We start from the raw sequence: 16297 nt of genomic DNA, 5'->3' as shown, positions 1-16297 counted from the left end.
TAACAGACTAGAAATAATAGCATTTGTATCTCTAAAATAATAATAATAATAAAAAAACAAACAAACAAACAACAAACAGCAGGTAATTTTCTCATTTTTAAAAACTAGAATATTAATAAGCATGTAAAACAGCACAAACACTTTTAACACTTTTTTCTTTATGGTGCTTTAAAATGCTATGAAAATTATTTCCCTGTAAAATAAGGTAAAATTTGATGTTTTAAAAATAATATCTAATTAATTTTCTTGTGTTTCACTTTTTATTTCTGTAATTCCGTTATTAAAATCACTTTTACACTAAACATGCCTAGGAGATCACTAAACTATTATAAAAAAATGAAAATTGTCTCTTCAAAGATAAATTAAAGCAAGTTAACAAATTTTGGTCACCAACTTAAATAATGGTACAACAATACACAAAGTGAAAACAATACTGATTTGCTGGGTGTATCTTCCCCCATTTATGCTATGCCTACAACACCTTTACAAACATAATAACTGGTCTGAAACTAGCATATATGAAAGCTTAGAAGGAAATATTAACTTCAATTTTATTTAAGCAGTACAGATCAAACATGAAATATTACATATCTATTATGCTACTTGTACATCATTACTTTAAAACTAAGCAAAATTTGTGATATTGAATGGTAGCCAGAATAAGGAATTAAATGGTGCATGGATAAAGAGAAAATACCCAAATTCCAAAAAATGGAGCACCAACATATATATATTATAGACACAGACACTGATGCTTTTATTTTGAGAATTATATTAATTAGAAACAAATTTCTAGGGTGTGGGGACATTGAAAACATCTTATGCACACAGCAAAAAAAAATAAGATCTTACTGTCGTTTCTGAGGGAGTTATTCAGCAGTTGGAAAAGTGGGAAGCTGTCCCAGGAGTCCTGCGGCTGTGCCTCAAGTGCTGAATCCATATCAACAGAATAAAGAGACAAAAACTTCTCTGCATGCTCAGCCAGTAATTCTGGCCACCAAGCAAATGCCTGCAAATGTGATAAAACAGAATTACTCAGCACAAGTCACAAACAGATGTGTTGGATCTATAGCAAAATACATTCGGATATGTCACTGCTTGTCCTATCTTATTGAGAGTGTCTGAAAGGGCCAAAGTGAAAAATGTGAAAATATTTTGTAAAACCTTGCATCAATAACATAAGAAATCAAATTGATTTCACTGGGAAAGGGGATAGAACAAAAATGTAAAACAAATAAAAAGCAACCTTTCCACCAAAAGACTTGCCAAGAGCTCCATTTGAAAAGGACTATAAATCATAGAATCATAGAATATCCTGAGGCTAGAGCAAAGAAAAGAAAAAGGGCCTTATCCTTTTTTATATATGCTTTTCTTGATTTCATTTAATTTTCAAGCTATACATAATTAGATTAGTTTATTTTTCATTTAATTGATGTATATACATTTTGCCCTCATCTCTTAATCAAAAGGGTTGGTTTTAATGCAAAGTATTATTACTTGAAGGTCTCTACTAATTTTCAGCACCTTAAGAACATGTTAAAAATGTTGGTAAAAAATTAAGATTCTTAGGCAATATTAGATTAAAAGATGAAATTGTGAAAAATAGTGCATCAGTAAGTAAAGCCAGCTCCACATTAAAGACTGCTTCATATGTAATTCTTGTACCTTTTTACTGTTGTTCAAATCTAGGTTTTGAAAGGTCAGTATTGAAACTGAATCAGAGGGAGCTGTGAGCCTGGAGTTAAAGATGAAGTGAGCTTATGAAACAGGATGAGTATCACACACTGCTGAGAATGTTTTGTTCAGAATTAATGAAAATATCTGAAGGTAAGAAATACCTACGCATACTAGATATGAAAAAGTTTTTGCTTTCAAACCTATTCCCCTGTCTTCAAATAACTTGTTTTGAATATTTTTGAGTTACCAATATGGGACGTGCATAACTTGATCTATGCAAGTGCTGAGGTCCCACAACGTCAAATAAAGTCATAGAAATACTCACTTGCATTTCTGAAATGCAGGTCCTAGGTATGCAGACTTTATCTACTCAGGCCCAAAAGGCATCGAGTAAGAGATAACATTTGAAAAGTTGTCTACAAATATGTTCTTGCCTCCCGGACTTTCTGATGGTCGCCTATAATACATTTTTGGGTGGATGATTGCAGATTAAATGGAGAAAAGATGAATTGGCAAATATTTTAAAGAAATGTTTAGCATCCTGAAAGCATCACTGAAAGACACTTGATGTGTTGTATTGTCAGGACATAAGGATGCTGATTGACATCACAGTGAAAAAGACAGATGAGGCTTCAAAAATTTTGGCAAGTGTTTAAAATGTAGTCTTTTTCCTCAAACTGGAATAAGTTTCTCATTAGTAAATCCTGCTTAAATGGAAGCTCCTTACAGAAACATTCTTACCCTAAAAAATAACTAAACACAAACAAATAAAGAAAGAAGAAAAGGAATGTATATACACTCACTGCCAGGAGTCTCTTTTCAAAATTGTTTTTTAAAAATATTGCCCAAAAAAATCAAAAGAAACAACCCAACCCCAAACCAGAGCAAAACAGCACATTCTCTTTCCATCTTCTTCCCCTTTGCAAATGACACTTTGAATGAATCCAGACAGAAATTCTTCTGACCCTCTCCAAAACTACCCATCACTGCTTAGGCAGCAAGAACAAAATAACAAATATCACAGCTAAGATAGTTGTTCAGTCATAACAGATAATATGAAAACAGGCTAAAGGCAATTAGCAACTGGTGACACACATTCTAAGAGAACAATAGCACTGACCTGATTAAAGGAAGATTAAAGTTTTGAGATTATAGAAAGACACAGAAATGTGGCAATACAACACCTGAAATAATCAGCACAATTTATGCTACACATTCAATGCACTGTTCCATGCTCTAAATAGTGAATAATAATGCTTAGTTCATCGTAAGTCACATACCTCTCTTCCCTTTGGGAATCCCAGAAATTTGGAAGTGTTGTGAATAAAAAAAAAAATCTAGTATTAAAAAGTGTGACAAACTGTTTTAGAGATTACCGATTCTTTTCATCAATTGCACCATCAAACACTGAACATTTACTTAACATTACAATGTGAAGTCACCACACTTAGTTTTCAGTTGTACATAGGGAGTGTATAATTTTTGTGATCTTTTTCTCATATATATTTTAATACTGAAATTCTTCATGTTCTATAAATGTCAGCAAAATTCAACATATGTTACATAAAACAAGGAAGGGGAAAATAATTTTAAAATTATCATTGATGTTTTCAAGCTATCTTAGACTGGAAACTTTTGCTGAACTGATTTTTCTGAAGGCATGTGCAATATATTTATCCTGCTGAAAAATACCACATCTCTGACTGCAAGTAGTGTGGACAGTAATCTTTGAACAGAGATGTTCAATCATACACATATCATTTGATCTGTTTCTTTTGTGTTCTTTTCCACGGAAGTCTAATATTCTTACATTAATGCAGTTCCTCAAAAGACAAAGACAACAATATATATATATATATATTATTAAGTAATCATTACAGAGTAACACAGTGGCAACAGTAGTGTAGAATAGGACCTCCAGGGAATTCATTTCAAATCATTGAAACAGCTGTTTCTTCAGTATAGGATAAAATATCTATAACAAGTTCACACATGACAGATGTAGGCTAAAAACTAGATTCCATAGTGTGATATTAAACCAGATGTTTTGAATGATCATATTCATAACTACATATACTAAATCATGTTTATCTCTTTGTATATTTTCCTCAAAAACATTTATTGATTTTTTTAGAACATTTTAAAAACAATTTCCTGAACCTTAGAAAACTATATTTATTAATTAAATGTTAATAATATGTACAATTATGTTTACCTGGTCAAGTTTATTTTTGTAGTACCTTGATATAAAAGGTGTTGCAATTCTAAATATTCTAAATATTATGGTTTCCATATCACAAAGCAAAAGATTTGAGAGTAAGAAACATAAAATTGTTCTGTTTTATATTTTCTACCTTATAATGCTATTTTAAAAAGTGCAAGTTTAAAACAATTACTTTTCCAATTAACAGAAGAGCAATCTGAATGTGATTATTGTATCTGTCATTATTTTAATCTTAAAATCAAGACCTAAACAGCATGATGGAAACTAGCATTGAGTCACATTTTCTTTCTATTTTGAATGAGAGGTTTAAAGTTGGAAGGAACAACTGTATAGGGCTATGAATGTTTTCCATACCATTTCACCACCTCTGGCACAAAGATGTTTTCTCTATTTTATGCTCTTTAATTTTCGTTTCTGTACCTACAATACATTCAAGCGATTCAAGTAGAATTTTATGTCACTTCACTTTTCATAAGCTTCAAGTCCCTTATTCCTCTGTAAATGTGAACTGCCTTAAACATATGTCAGAAAGTAAAGCTAAAATGTTTCTTGACAGAAATGCTTCACATCAGGAGAGAAAAAATGTAGGAACAAACCATTCTCTACAGTTACAGCCTCACCTCTGAATGATGTTCTTCATTTTGTTGCAATACTTCAATACAGAGTTCTGCAAGGTGAAGAACCTCTTCCAGTTTTCTAGCAGGTGTTGCTTGGTTCATGGCCTCTATGTGAATATAAAAAGTCAACCAAAATTGCTTTAGTTAGAAATAAGATACAATGAATATGTTTGTTTGTAGTAAGAGAAAATGATGTCAGAAAGGAATGGGGGTAGTGCAAAGTTACAATTTTCTGTAGCATAAGCAATTTCACATGTTGAAGACAATTATTTAATGTAAGTAAATGCAGCTGAATGCCCAGATCACAAGAAAGAGAAAATACTTCACAAAGAATTACTGATCATTATAAACATTATCTGATTTAATATGTGAGAACTAACAGGTGCATCAATGTATTAGATGCTCAACTTCTGCAACAAGCAAGTTCTAATTCTCTTCAAGGTCAGAGATACAAAGACAGCAGACACTCGAGACCCTTTTTGTTATTGTACGCTCAATACAATGCCATTCTCACTAGATGACTCATTACTGTCATCAGCAAGATTCATGCATTTTGCAGCAGTGAAAAATTCTAAACGTTTTATCTAAATAAGACATGACATTTTAGGCATATTTAAAAATAAGAAAAGTGCAAAACAATAATTATTCAAATAACTCATTTCTACCTGCTGTTCACTAATAAGATTGAATCTAATCACTCTATTCAGTATTCAGTAAAAGGTAGCACTACAAAACACACGCTATAACAGAATTGACACAAACCGACTGAAAACTCCAAATAAAAGAAAACAAGGACAAATGCAAAAGTTACAAATGACATGAGAATCATTCATTATAAAGAGCAGATTTCAAAAAGAAAGCAAACGACAAAGGTAAAACAGATGTAACTAAAAGTCTTTCAGAGCAATTAAAATGAGTTTAGTTTTAAATTAAAAAAAGAAATGTCATAGGACTACAGGAATATCGCTGGAATACTCATGACAGACAAGGGAAGAGAATAACAGAGATTTCTACAAGCATAGATTAATTGATTGATTAATAGATTAATTATTGAAAGTAATTTTTCCAGCTACATATTTTTATAATTTGGAAGAACTTTGGTATTAGGTATCTGAGGCTGCTTATTCAACAAAGCTCTTCTCCCAGATGACAAACTATGGGATGGAATTATGACATACAATATAGTCATATAAAGTATTTTTAATTAGCAGGTGGGTCACATTGAATAGGTTTGTAGTTGACTTATGAAATTGATAACGCAAGGTGAGGGAAAGTCTCATGAATCCTATTTCCTTGTTTTCTGTGCATATTCACAGATCACATCAATAGTGAGTCACATGAATACATGCCATCATATACAGAAATTACAGCTGATATTTTTTCCCACTTCATGCATTCATCATGACATGGAACATTATCAGATTAATTAAAAAACTTACAGGATCTCCTAGCTGTCAGTAAGAATATCAAACTGCATGCACTAAATCTATTTAAACACTTAACATTTCTGGCAAGTCAAAACAACTTTTCAGACATCTTAAAGGCAGGTGACCTTGTCCAATTCTTCAAGGCTAACACTCTGATGCACAGTACCTTTATGAAACAGAGCTTTAATGCAATTTTTGAAGAAACAGTGCATTTGAACCTCCAGCAAACACATACTTAAAGGTGACTATAAAAACACATTATCCTAATGCCAATAACAAAGCAAGCAAATTAGCTACTGAAGTAACTACAAACAAACCTCAAAGCTCATTAAAATACACCACATAAGCAGACTCATTCATATAATATGATTTCCAAATCCACAATCTAACTGAAGAAAGGGTTTTTGTATGAACATTGACTAAGCACAAAACACACACCAGGACACAAAACTATATCCACTGTGTCGAGATCATGGCTATTAATATTTTACTGAATTTGAATATTTTACAAATTTGATACTCTAGAACTCTTCATGTGAGTATAACCACAACTATATTAATGTATAAACTAAGTGAGTTTAGAAAGGACTGGTCCATCCCCTGTCAGGTTATAGCATAAAGGCTGTAGATTCAGTTCAGATTCAGTCTTAAACCGGTTTCTGTGTTTATCCTGGACAGAACCTGCTGTTTCTTCTAGTGGTAAGCATCTTCCTCTCCATGTATACACAACAAATACCATTCATACAACTAATACATTGGTATCAGTATCACTGATGCTAATAATTATTAGGAAAAAAACAGCGATAGTAATACAGAGCAAGACTGGCACATCTGATTTCAGCATAAACCACTCACTTTATTACAAATTCAGCCTGTTCTTCATAGATTTTAGCATTAACTAAGCAAGCAAAATAACTGCATTCACAATTGTATTCATTTCTAATGACATTAAACAACGTCTAAACTATTAAAAATATATATCTATATATTGATCATTTTATTTTATTTTATTTTGTTTTATTTTGTTTTATTTTATTTTATTTTTTGCATTGGAATAAGTTCAAGACAGCCTAAAAAGGTTATTAAACATATAACATCAGGGAGGGCTGGAGAAAGACCAAAGATTTACTAGCTAACGTAAGATTATCCTGAACCACACCTATGATGATATTGTGAGGAAGAGAAATACGGGCTCTAGGAAATATTAATTCAATTGAGCTAGCACTTGGGAAATACAGAGATCATCTGTGTTGAAATGATGAATTTCAATCAGAAATGGCATTGAAAGGATAAGCAGAGGAGTTTTGTTTGTTTCTTGGTTGGTTGATATGTTTGTTTTAAAGGCATAAGAAGTCTAATAAAATGAAAGATGAGAGAGTGGATCAAAAGTGCTCCTACATATCCATCAGATCGATAAACACTATAGAAAGAGAAGACCTATTTACTATCAGGGATGTTGCTGGCATCAAAACAAATCAAAGAAATTGCAAGGATTCCAGTCATTATAGGACTAATGTTCAGTAATTTTTCAATAGGATCAGCGTGTTCAGGAGAAAGAAGAGGTTAAGAAACCTGAATTTCCTTCTGAGGTGAATATGGCAAATTTTGAAATGATGTTTCATAGTAGGAATGCCTAAAATTGTGGGAGAAATTAGTCTCCATGAATTCTAGTCTCACATTCGCATGAAATTCTCCACGTACTTGGAAACTACTTTCTACTAATTAAAATGCAAATTACTCTTGATGCTTCATACAGCTTTCAATGATATTTTAAAAATCATTATTTTTCTACCATCAGATTTGCTGTTAAGAAAATGCAGTAACTAACTGCACTCATTCTGCATCCTTGGACAAACCTCTCTAATTTTGTTGTTGTCTACTTTGTCAAAGAACTAATCTATAAGGCAATTTTGTTTGGATGGTATGTGCTTCTCCACATTTCACTTAGTCTTCATATAAAGCCACTATTTCTGTATGTAAATTACAACATCAGTTACTTTTTCACTATCTAATGACATTTATCTTTGCAAAATCTTGTAAGCATGGGTTTACAGACAGAATTACCATAATTTACATGAGTGTATAAACAAGTGGCTGTGAAGTAATTTGAGAAAAAAGAACTAAATAGTAACTTTAATTTTTATTTTTTATTTTTTTTAACCAAACAGGTAGTATATTTGAAATGGGAGTACCAATAAATTATTATCTGGAAGTTTTAGAACATCTAAAACATCACGATACTGTTTGCCTTCATAAGTGTAAAAAAAAAAAAAAAAAAAGATAGAAATCAGTGTTGTCAGTTTTCATTATATTTATCACGTCTTTCTCCCCACAATTACTAAGGGTTGTTAAGATGTGTTTACACTGCTTAAACTAACAAGTTGCTGCAGGAGTCGAATCAGTAAATATGCTGCTTGACATCTTTTAGAAAATAAACAGAAAAAGCCATCAATCATCTGTTTTCTGCTTCACATTCTGCCAAAATGAAAAAGCAAAACAGGCTTTGTGAATAATGGATGCGTTCTCAAGTAGACATTATCAGTGAGTCACATAGGTACCAAGGAAAAAATTGTTAAATGAGATAAGTTAACTGAGTAAAAAGCTATTGAAATGAAAAGGTGACTGCTTCATGGACAGATGGAGTTTAAGGCCAGAAGGGACTGTCAGATCATCCAGTCTGACCTCCCATGTTACACAGGTCAAAGAACTTCTCCCAGTACCTCCTTTACTGAGCCCAGTTTGTCTGAAGCCTAACTTATATTTGCTTTCCAGAAAAGATTTCATCTTTGAAGACAACTGTAAAACTCACTTTGCTTGTTCACTCCCCTACCCCTCAGCATGTAAGCGCCATCACTGTTAAATGTGTGTGTTAAATTTCTCATTGGCATTTGCTTGGCTTCAGCTCTTTGGTCTTACTATGCCTTTCTCTGCCAAGTGAAGGGACATTTCTGTTCCTGTTTGTTTTTCCTCTGTGAAGGTATTCTGCACTCTGATATAAACCACTTACCTTTAAGGATCTGAACCAACAGAATCCTTCAACTGTATGCTTTTGCCATCATTAAAAATACTTTTAGCTCTTTTCTATACTCTATCAATTTTTTAACAGATCTTAAAAATATTGACTACAGGACGACTCAAGTACTAAGCTATGCCAGATGCTCTCACAGCTTTACTAATGCTGCCTTGTTCTGCCACATCTGGGTACTGGGAGCTTGATGAGCTGCTTGTCTGCTTTTACCCCAAATGCACTTCAGAATGAATATCTACCAGGTACAATCCCATATTCTGTATGTCCTGCATTCCTTTCTATGCTAGGGTTATTATTTTACAGTGTGTATGTTTGCATTACTTATATTAGAACATATTTGGCTTGAAAGAATTAAGGTTTCCAAGCACTCCCGATCACACCAATGTTTTGCTGTCATTACTTTCCACAGGTCTTTGCATTATCTGTACAACCTTAAGCAAAGATTTTACATCTATGCCCACTGAATATGAAAATGTGAAATAGCATCGGGTCTAGCACACACACAAAAAAATCCCTTCTAGAACTCCGCTGATATAGTGGCAATTACTGATTGATGTGCAATTTCTCAGGTCTCTCAATTAACCTCTTCTTTATCTTTTAACGCTTACTTTAGCCATGTTGTATTGTGCTATTGCTTTTGTAAATGACTGTTACACAGTAGTAAATTCTATGGTTTATAAAATTCCATCACAACCTTGTTTTGTATTTCCAAGTGTTCTTGCTTAGCCTTTGAGCCAAGAACCATGACAATTAACCAAGCTCAACACCTGAGCTCTGTCTTTCTTGGTGGGGAATGGAGTCAGGAAATCTGTCTTCCCAGCAGAATCACTATGATACTGATCAGCAGGATGGAATCTGCTACAAGCAGAAATAGGGACAAGGAGAAGGTGCTCGGGTAGTACTATTCTCCAGATGATGACTGAGCAGAGGAATCTCCTAATTAAGATGATTATTAAGGTGATTATATTAATGAGGTGATTATTCTCCTCACTTACGAATACAGTGCAACAAGCACGTTCCCATTTCTGGTCTGGTGGTCTTCCCACTGTGGAACAGCATATATACCTTACTCATTTTCCCAGTCCAATATTTCATCCTTCCTCCTTTTCTTCCAACAAGCCTATTCAAACCAAGACACTCATGACAGCCAGGTTGTCCCCACACCAGCGGATCTTCTATTGACTAATAGTAGGGATACTAGAAAAAAGGCAAGTAGTTGTGTGATGCTTAAGAACAGCTCTTCCTTTGGATCATCACTTCCTGCCATGGCCAAGGAAGCTGAGAGAGACCCTGAGTTCACAGTCTCAATGTGCCTATTGGCATCACCACATCCAGAGAGCTAGGTGGGTCTGGAGACTTCTGTGCTGCAGCTTAGGATTTCATTCATCTCTTTTTATGCCAAACTGCAACAGACCATCAATTTGCATTTTGATCTTTTATGTATGATAATTGGCATTTGTTTTGATTTTCAGCAGCACTGTTGCACTGGTCACTGGCAGAACTCAGCTCTTGTGCTACTTAACATTAACGCTACCAGCAATCAAACCCAGAGAAAGTATAAGTTGTCCACTGATGTAGAGGTTTAACCATCAATTAATGCATTTGTATGCATGCACCAGAATTAGACCCACAAGAGGGCAAATAATGCAATGACTGTGGGCAATTATAATCATAGAATCATAATCATAGAATCACTAAGGTTGGAAAAGACCTTCAAGATCATCTGGTCCAACCATCACCCTACCACCAATGTCACCCACTAAACCATGTCCCTAAGCACCACATCCAACTTGTCCTTGAGCACCCGCAGGGACAGTGACTCCACCACCTCCCTGGGTAACCCATTCCAATGCCTGACTACTCCTTCTGAGAAGACATGTCTCCTAATTTCCAACCTGAACCTCCCCTGGCACAACGTGAGGCCATTCCCTCTAGTCCTATTGCTAGTCACCTGTGAGAAGAGGCCGACCCCAGGTCCCCACACCTTCCTTTCAGGTAGTTGTAGAGAGCAATAAGGTCTCCCCTGAGCCTCCTCTTCTCCTGACTTAACAACCCAATCAAACTCCTTCAAGGATATTATGTGCACACAGCAGTGTATGGCCTGAGGAAGTCTTAGAGTTTCTGAAGAAACACTGCCTGTCCAGATATTGTGCAAAGGGACCTAAAGTATGTGTACATCTTTCCAGATCCAATCATAGTGCATGGAGTCTGAATGAACTGTCCTTTATTTTATACCAGCTCTCTTGCTATAGTGTCTGACTGATTCACTCCAAATCAGAGCCTGAAAGTGAATTCATACCAATGCAGAGTAGATGACAGGGAAACCCTGAAGCCATAATATAATTTGATAATAAAATGCATAATAATTTGAGCTGTATGAAGCCAATTCTGCTCCAGTAGGGCCAGCTAATTCAGACTTTTTGACATGTAAACCAGCAGTACTGCTTCTAGACTTGTAACAAAGGGAGTACAAATGACAATAAACTGGAGCTAATATATGCTACTAGACCTGAACTGACTCTCCAGAGGTAATCCGCAACTAGGATAATCCACTGGCAGATAATTTAGATTTGACCTTGGTGGATTTTCTTGCAAATTCTCACAGAATTAATTCTGCAATGAAAAAGTAAGGAGTGGACATCTGGGAGGACATGCTATATTTTTCTGCTTAAAAAACAATTCTAGCCTTATACAAATAATGGAATTTAGCTTTAATTGTGAAGTTGAAATCAGTCTTTCATAATTGCTTTTTAAGAATTAAATAGGATTTTAAATTCTGGAGACAAAATAGTTTTAAAATTAATTAACATTATCCTCTTTGTACACAAAGATTATGAGATTTGTAGGAAGTTAGAGTTTACATCTCCTAGTTCATAACCTGTTGTTTTATAAAGTGGGTGACATTACAATGTTTTCAGCTTTTTCAAATTTATTATTATATTCAATGGAATTACCTTCACGGAACAATCACATTTCTTTACAAAAATGAGAAACTATTGGTTCATGAGAAGCTGGGAAAAAAAAAAAAAAAAAAAAAAAGAAAAAGGAAACATGAAATCTGAAGAGGTAAAAGCAGTAGCAAAAATTCAGAGATAACAAGAATAACAACAGAGATAACAACATATTTTAATTACTGATCAAAGTCACCTAATTTATGATGTTTTGTATTCTGTTTTTGGAAACACAGATCAGATAGTAGCACTTGGTATTTTCTTCCTTTCCTTGCTTATAATTTCTCTTCAAAGGGGGCAAGAGCTAATGTTCTTAGCACTTTCTGTTCCCGTGGAAGAAAACTCAGAGGTAACAAACATGGCAAACTGAAGAGCTCCATGAATTAAGGGAGCTGAATAATTGACATCCTAGTGCCAGACAACTGGCACTTGAAAGTACAGACTTAGTTTTTCATCAATCTAACAATTTTAAGAGTCTAAATTTTTGAGAGTTACTGAAAGATGACAAGAGCAAACCTAATGCTTGCAGTTAAAGAGTGAGGAAAAGTGATGCTGACGATTAACTTTAAAAGGAAATTTGAAGAAATGACTAATTGAGGATATACAATGAAAACAATAAAATGTAACATATTTGCAAATGTAGTTTGCACTAGACTTGTGCAGTGGCTGTTCTTGATAGGATATTTTCTTAGGAAAGGAATTCAGTAGATCTCATCTATTCTGACTTTACTAAAGCATTTGATATGGTGCCTCATGGGAAGACTACCAGTTAAGCCGACAAAAATGAGGATTAAAAAAGAAACCGTGTGTTGGATAAAGAAGCTCCCTCAAGAGAAAGGCTATGGATAGTGTTGAGAAAGAGCAAAGAAAGGTTTCTTGAGGAGTTCCTTGAGGATCCACTGTAGGACTGAGCTTCTTTAATATTTCCACCAATGACTTCAGAATAAATTTTAAGAGTGTGCTGATAACAATGTTGTAAAACACTGGGAGTAGAGAGCAGGGTCAAAATGCAGTAACAGAAAAATTGGAGAACACCGAAGAATGTGAAAGAAAAACAAAATATAATACTTTAAGAGGAAGGGCAATGCACTTGACAAATGAACAGCAGTAAACATTTGCTATAACTCAGCAGTTGGAAATGATCAGCCTCTAAAGACTGGATTGTATTAACTTTTCACAGAACAGCTGTGTGCCACAAGCCTGATATGGACAGGCAAACACCAGCATTTCTCAAATATATTACATTATGCATTTACGGTTGTATAGGGCTTATGTGGTAAGGGTTTGGTAGCGAGGGGGCTGCAGGGGTGGCGTCTGTGAGCAGAACCCAGCAGCTGCCCTGTGTTAGATCAGAGCCAGCTCCAGTTGGCTCCAAAAGGGACCCACTGCTGGCCAGAGCCGAGCCAGGGAGCGATGTTGGTTGGGCCTCTGGGAGGGCAGATTTAAGGAAGGGAAAGAACTTCTGTGTAACAGCAGATGGGAGGGAGGAGTGAGAAAAAATGAGAGAACCAGCCCTGCAGACACCAAGGTCAGTGAAGAAGGAGGGGGAAAAAGTGCTCCAGGAGCCCTGCAGCCCGTGGAGAGGCCGATAGTGGAGCACACTGTCCCCCTGCAGCCCAGGGGTCCCACATGGAGCAGATCTCCATGCTGCAGCCCATGGAAGAGCCATTGGTGGAGCAGGTGGATGTGGCCTGGAGGAGGCTGTGGCCTGTGGAGAGGCCCTGTGGAAGCAGACTATAGGCCAGAGCTGCACCTGTGGAGAGGAGCGCACACACGAGCAGGTCTGTCAAGAGCTGCCACTCATCCAGGACACGTACTGGAGCAGTTTGCTCCTGATGGACAGACTGGATAGTACTGACCCATATTGGAGCAGTTCTTGAAGAGCTGCTACCTGTGGGAAGCCCCCGCAGGATCAGTTTGGGAAGGATGGTATCCTGTGGGAGGGACCCCACGTGGAGTAGGGGAAGAGAATGAGGGTGAAGGAGTAGCATGGTGGAGCTTAGCTAGCCATTAGTGTGCAACCGCCATAGTGGTGTAGATTGAGAACTGTGCAAGGCATTTCATGGACATGACTTTGCACAGCCACCAATGTTCAAGAAGGCTCAATTCAAACTTTAATAGAGAAAGGCTTCTAAGATGATAAAACTAAGGAACAAAAGACTAAAAGATAATGAAAGGCTATTAAAAAGTAAGTTGTGTTAAGTATAAAACAATTGTCTAAAACACATCATAGAGTAAGGAGGGATTGGATATGAAGCTAATGAAGGGAGGAGCTATCTGAGATAAAGGCTAAAAATAGGTAGTAACTTGACTATAAGGTGATTCCTAACTTACAGAGCAAGAAGGACTTGAAATGGCCTTCACATGGTTGAAGCAGGGGGCAGAAAAGGGGAAGAAATATGGAACAAAGAACAGCTCAGCCCAGCTGTTAACGCAGGATTTGGGTACGTTTATGAAGGAGGTATCAGGATGAAGACCTAACGGTCCACAGGTTCCTTTCCAGACCTCTGTTCCAAAACTGAAATCAGGAATATTTGATTGTATTCTCATATTTCCGTTTTAGTTGCACAACAGAGACCAAGAAGGTGCTATGCAGCTGTGCAACTCATTCGTTTTTGTTTGTTCAGTGAAATGAACATGCATGGAGAGCTTTAATCAAGTCCTCTCCAGGTACAATGACTCTCTCCACTTGTCTTCTCAATTTCAATAATGTTTGTAGTGTTCTTCTTTTTAAGTCAGATGGATCCTTCTGAGCCTTGAGGGCATTTACATACTACCCTTTCTTTTAGAAACTTGTATGTAATGAGTATGTTAACGATCAGTGTCCTTTAAAAAAAAGCAACTGTTGAGTTGCTCCTGACCCTCTATTGTATAGAGTTAACAGTTATTCAGCCTTTGGCAGCCTGTCTGAGAGAAAGAAATATTGGGATGACAACTGTGATTTGTCTTTGAGCGATTGCACACTACACAGTAACTATTTGCCCTGATTTTAATTGAATTTATTCTCATTCCTTTTATTAAAACTTATTGGCAGAAGGAGCCCAGTATATATATTCAGTTACCATAGACTTTTAAAAATAATGAGTTCAAAGACAATTACCTAATAATTCACGTTTACAATCTGTCTGTCACCTCAGAAGTGAGGTGTATCTACCAACAATGATAGATACTGACCTGTTCGCTTCACAGCCATTTACCACTTTAATCCCTAACCCAGGCCCCTTTTTACTCCACAGAGATGTAATGCCCTTGTGTTGAAAAATGTGTTTACATGTGAGGTTCTACCACTTCTCTTAGGCAATGACAGCAGCACTTGCAGAGTCCATTTCTCCTCATCCATTTAGATTTCAAATTAATGTAAATGGGGAAAAATTGTTTCTGAGAAGGAATAAATAAAGTATTTTATTACTGTCTGTTTGTTAATGGGTGTGTATAAAATGCAAATAAACATATGATTTCTGCATAAGTAAGGTGATGTTTTATGAAGAAGAGAAAACAGGTGAGAGAGGCATGCAAATTTCTCTAAGCTATTCATTGGAAGCTATACAACATTCATCTGAAGTATTTGGTTCTGGCCTCGGCATCCAGTAGACCAAGTTACGTTCACTATAATCTATTGGGAGAGATAACTCAAGTTAAATATTGAGTAAGACTAGAAAACATGTCATACACAAAATGATCTAAAAAGTACTTTCAGGTAGTGGTCTCAATGGCAGCATGTGCTGAAATGAAAACAGTTTATACTTAAAAAGAGATTTTCACATATTGATGCCATGATCATCTTCTTGACAAATTATAAACCCTTGCTGCAAACTACAAGGGCATTACATGAAAGTTCTTAGACATAGTTCAAAATTATAATAGTAGGTTTGCTGCTGTTCTCTCCATAATGGCAATTATACTGACTGAACAGATTAGCTACTCCATGAGAATTTCAGCTGTACATGTCATAAGGAATGACATGCTGAACCTTGTATAATTGTCACTGCAAATGTAATTTTTATTGAAAAAAGCTGTTCTATATTCATAATAGTACAACTACATGGGAGTGCTAAATAAAATGTCATCCTGACTGCAAACAAATCCTGTTGATACAAGTGCTGCTTATACTACTGCGTCTGCCATTAAGAAAGTAACCACCGTCTTCTGGGAAAGCATTCAGAGTCTTGTTCAATTGAGACTGTGAAAATGAGAGCACTTGGGGAACAGACCTGGGAACCTGGCAACCACACTGCTGAGAAAGGATTCTCGCAAGGAAAAGAATTTGCATGTTCACCTCTGTATTACCCAACAAGGACACTCTTGCAATTCAAGATTCTCTATACAGTATCCAGTGTACAAGTTAAAAGGTAAATAATAATTATCAAGAAATA

General features: G+C 35.7%; 1 protein-coding gene across 1 annotated transcript in view; it reads right to left on the bottom strand.

The window, feature by feature from the left end:
* Positions 1-16297, bottom strand: part of CADPS2 (calcium dependent secretion activator 2) — a 313185-nt gene that overhangs the window by 62026 nt on the left and 234862 nt on the right. Inside the window, 3 exon segments of the mRNA XM_040549796.1 lie at positions 853-1009; positions 2958-2966; positions 4522-4625. Coding sequence (XP_040405730.1) covers positions 853-1009; positions 2958-2966; positions 4522-4625 — 270 coding nt within the window.

Source organism: Cygnus olor, chromosome 1 (genome assembly GCF_009769625.2).
Source record: "Cygnus olor isolate bCygOlo1 chromosome 1, bCygOlo1.pri.v2, whole genome shotgun sequence".
NCBI lineage: Eukaryota > Metazoa > Chordata > Aves > Anseriformes > Anatidae > Cygnus > Cygnus olor.
This window is presented reverse-complemented; position numbering and strand designations above follow the sequence as displayed.